At 33.7% G+C, this 3,957-nt stretch overlaps 1 protein-coding gene across 1 annotated transcript; it reads right to left on the bottom strand.

The window, feature by feature from the left end:
- Window positions 1-1,178: 1,178 nt before the first annotated feature.
- LOC111435065 (glycerate dehydrogenase-like) lies at window positions 1,179-3,940 on the bottom strand. Its single transcript, XM_023072394.1, has 13 exons — window positions 3,735-3,940; window positions 3,559-3,642; window positions 3,149-3,289; window positions 2,880-3,001; window positions 2,711-2,792; window positions 2,480-2,552; window positions 2,315-2,406; window positions 2,144-2,218; window positions 1,922-2,029; window positions 1,773-1,850; window positions 1,648-1,692; window positions 1,413-1,527; window positions 1,179-1,339 (listed from the first exon to the last, which is right to left on the bottom strand). The coding sequence occupies exons 1-13, from the start codon at window positions 3,855-3,857 to the stop codon at window positions 1,317-1,319; spliced, it is 1,161 nt and encodes a 386-aa protein (XP_022928162.1). The 5' UTR covers window positions 3,858-3,940; the 3' UTR covers window positions 1,179-1,316.
- Window positions 3,941-3,957: the final 17 nt, after the last annotated feature.

Raw genomic sequence — 3,957 nt, 5'->3', positions numbered from 1 at the left:
GGAGATGAGAGAGCATATAGTTGGTTTATATATAGGATTTAAGCCTGAGATTATGTATTTATGATACAAATTTATTATTCATTAAATTTTAGATTAAAAATATTGATATATTTTAGATTTTATTTTTAAAAGATATTATTTCCTTTTCTAAAATTTTAAATCTTATTTCAGATACTTTTAAATTTTCTAAAATTTTAAATCATAATATATTTATAAAATCATTTAAAAAATATTCTCTAATTATAAAATTTGTTTAAATTTTTTTAGTTTAATAAATAAAAAAATAGTTTAAAAAAATATACAAAAATTGAAATCTTACTTAATAAAAATTATTAAAGAGTAAAGTTACGTATATTTTTTCACGAGATTAGGATGTGCATCAATATATATATTTTTTTATTTTTATTAAACACTGATTCATTTGGAGAGGACATTAAAAAAAGAATTGTCTGAAAGAAAGAAATATTACACTATGGCGTTCAGTTAATCCGTCTAAATAATGGAGTCAAATGAAATTTATTTTCTTTACCGTAGGTACAAAATTAGTATTTTTATTTATTTATCCTAAATTTTAATTATGTTTTTTTAGCGTGAAAATTTTCATATTTACTATTCTTTTCTATCGGAATCAGATAATAATTGATATCTAATACGGATATTGTTTCAAGAAGAATTTTACAAAATAAGAGGACGGACCGGAAAATATTAAATATGGACCTGTATTTTATCATATGTTCTTAAATTTTTCAATGATATAGTTTATCTATTTTCAAATTTATGTCTAAAAATAATAAATAATTGATCTATTTAATCTTTTAAAATAAAAAATTAAAAGTTTATAAATTTATTAGGTATGAGAGGTGATTTTTTTTTTTAATTTAGGTATTCTAGAAATTAGACAGAGATATATTTATATTTTTTTTAGAAGTTAACAAAATTGATTTTTTTCCTGCGTTTATTAATAGTTTCCATATTAACAAAGTGCACATTCGTAACTCAATCGTAACAAGTTCAACATTAAACATGCTTACCTTGAATTAATTCGAACTCAGTTGACATCATTCACGTGGATTTGAACTTAAACATGCTTAACTTGAATTAACTCGAACTCAGTTGACATCAATCACGTGAATTTAAAATATAATTCAAACTAATTTATTTGATACGGTAGAATGGACTTGCATTCAACGAAAAGGACAGATGCACATTATAATCAATTGTCCAGAGTTCTACATTCATCATCAATATCTTTCACAAATACAATCTTTCATTTACCTCCAATCTATAATGCTTCAATTTGTGCGGGCATGCGTTCTTTACAGCTTTGAGACAGTCAATCCTGCAAAGATAATTATGAAAGTAAGATAATTGAACTATAATAAGCTATGGTTTTCAGTCAAGGTTTTTACTACCCAAGGCTTTCGCATTCACAATGCTCGGAGATGCAGCTGGAGGTGGAGCGTTCTCGTTGAGGAAGGGTTCTACTCGGTTTGGATCGGACCAAACGGGATAATCTTTAATCTTTCCCTGTGGAACGGTTAGAGAAGCCAATGCATTTAAGCTCAACATGCAAGCGAGATCAGAAGAACAAATTTATAGGAAATCAAATATATTTATGAAGCGAGTATAAATTTATAGGTTGCACACCAGGACATTAAGAGCAGCCAGTGTCGCCATTCCTTCACGAGTCCACTATAGTTATGAAAGACGGTTAATACTCCTGTAAGGAGATCTTTATTTCACTGTCAACCTAGGCAGAGATTTTTGTTTACCTTGGAAGCGGAAGCAATGTGAGGAACAATGATGGCATTTTTCATATCAGCTAGCCCAGGTTTCATGTATGGTTCATCCTAGGGATGATGATCATAGTAACGCAAATCAACTTTAAGATGAGATAGTGACGAATTATGAACAGACATACCTCAAAGACATCAAGGCCAACTCGAAACATCGGATTCTCTCTTAAGTGCTCGACAAGGGCAGCTTCATCGATCACAGGTCCTCGACTGCAGTTAATGAGGATTGCATCCTGCAATTATAACATGGGTTTAAGAAACATACGTTTAAATATAACCAATCAGTGAATCTATGTAATGGGGTCAGGGAGATTGAAACCATAATTGAAGAGAGAAAAGAGCTTCACCTTCTTCATGGCTTTAAGACTTTCTTTGTTCACCAGATGGAAGGTGGTTTTATCCAGTACTGGATGAAGACTTATCTACAAATCCAAAGGGACAAAGAACAGCTAATTTATGTAACACAAGGGGAGCCAAGCTCTTCAGAAGCATGTTAATTAATCATATCAAAGTCATACCACATCAGCCTCTCGAAGCACCTCTTCCATGGATGATGCTCGTCTCCATGTCACGGGAGCCTCGCCATTGGCTTTCAGGAACTCACCATAGGCTGCAATTAAACAAGCGTTTCAGCTAAAGGAACTCAAACTCATTGCTCTCAAGAATCGTTGATCAAGACCTGCCTGTAACAAACTTTTCAAGTCTGGTTGACTGGTAAAGATCAAAGTATATCAGGTTCATCTTAAACCCTTCTACCTGCAAGGCAAAATAGGCACTCTACTATTTAATCCTAATTTAATCATTGATGAAAACATTCGCTTGAAATCCTAATGATCTTCAAGAAAGATAACTACGTTTCTAGAACCCAATTTAGAAATTATTAAGCTCATAATCAATTGTGTTAGGAAAACTACCATCATTCTTGCATAAGCCGATCCAATACGACCAGCTCCAATCACACCAACAGTCTGTCCTTTCAGCAAGTTTCCAACAAACCTATTGAAAGAAATTATTTCAAATTTGTTGAGCCATTTTGGTTGCTTATTTCTAGAGAATAATTCAAATCATGGCAGATAGTCATACAAATTGGGAAGCCATCCATCATAGCGGCCTGCCCTCATGAACTCATCAGCTTCAACTATCCTTCTTGCAGCTGCAAGAGAAAGTGAAGCTGCCAACTCTGCTGTAGTTTCTGTAAGTACTCCCTAAACAAGAAAGAAAAGAATGATCTAAATCCCAGTCTGTAGCACAGAATATGCAGAACCAAATATGTAATATGCAACAGAGCATTAAAATTAAGATGTACCAAATACCAATTCACGTTGTAGCATTTAACAGAGAAATAAACTTACAGGAGTGTTTCCTACAGCAATACCATACTTATTAGCAGCATTAACATCTACATTATTGTAACCAACAGCCATGTTACTAAAAGCTTTGCCTCCCGCTCTGCTTAGTGCAGAAAACAGCACCTCTCCCCAATCTTCAGTCAACTGAAACATCCAAGAAAACGAATCTCAGAATCACGAGTACGAAAACTCGTTTGCAACGTCAATCGATCATGAATCACACGTGAACGAGCCATCGTGATCACTCAAATCACTACAATTCAGTTTTTAGAATCTATTCTGAATTACCTTTTATATAGAGATTAACTTTCCTCTACGACTGGAAAAAACTTATTCATTCGATTCGATTCAAACTATCTAAAATGCACAAAAACTTTTAGATTAACCAATACCAGTTCGATTAAGTTCAATACCTGTCCAATAACGCCGTCGCACCTATTGCCGATGAGAGAAACGATATCCTCTACTGAGAGTATCGTCTTCTTCTCGGTACAAATCTACAACACCAAATGAATACAAAATTTCACTCCAAATCAACATTCCCGCGAAACAGGCGAAAACAAAGTGAGAAACAGCAAAAATAACATACCTCGACTCGGCAATCTTGCTCGATCAAGAGATTGATCCATCGAGTTCCAGGCATAGCCTTAGTGCTAACAACTCTATACTTTCCATTCGGATTCCACACTTCAATCTGCACCGGCCTCGCCATTGGAGCCAAACCTTCAAAGCTCGAAGCTCTTTCTCCACCACTAAAAAGACTGAAGTGAGCCACATGCTGAACGCTTTCAGTTTGTTCTTAAAAATTTCCA

The sequence above is a fragment of the Cucurbita moschata genome, unplaced genomic scaffold (genome assembly GCF_002738365.1).
Source record: "Cucurbita moschata cultivar Rifu unplaced genomic scaffold, Cmos_1.0 Cmo_Scf00048, whole genome shotgun sequence".
Classification (NCBI taxonomy): domain Eukaryota; kingdom Viridiplantae; phylum Streptophyta; class Magnoliopsida; order Cucurbitales; family Cucurbitaceae; genus Cucurbita; species Cucurbita moschata.
The sequence above is the reverse complement of the archived record's forward strand: the minus strand, read 5'-3'. Positions and strand labels throughout refer to the sequence as shown.

Excerpts from the sequence above, each read along its gene's own strand:
- LOC111435065 (XM_023072394.1), bottom strand. The coding sequence starts at position 3,857 with ATGGCGAGGCCGGTGCAGATTGAAGTGTGGAATCCGAATGGAAAGTAT. Across the intron at positions 2,407-2,479 it reads ACTTGAAAAGTTTGTTACAG|CCTATGGTGAGTTCCTGAAA; the intron begins GCAGGTCTTGAT and ends GTTTAATTGCAG. Across the intron at positions 2,219-2,314 it reads TGCTTCGAGAGGCTGATGTG|ATAAGTCTTCATCCAGTACT; the intron begins GTATGACTTTGA and ends TTGGATTTGTAG.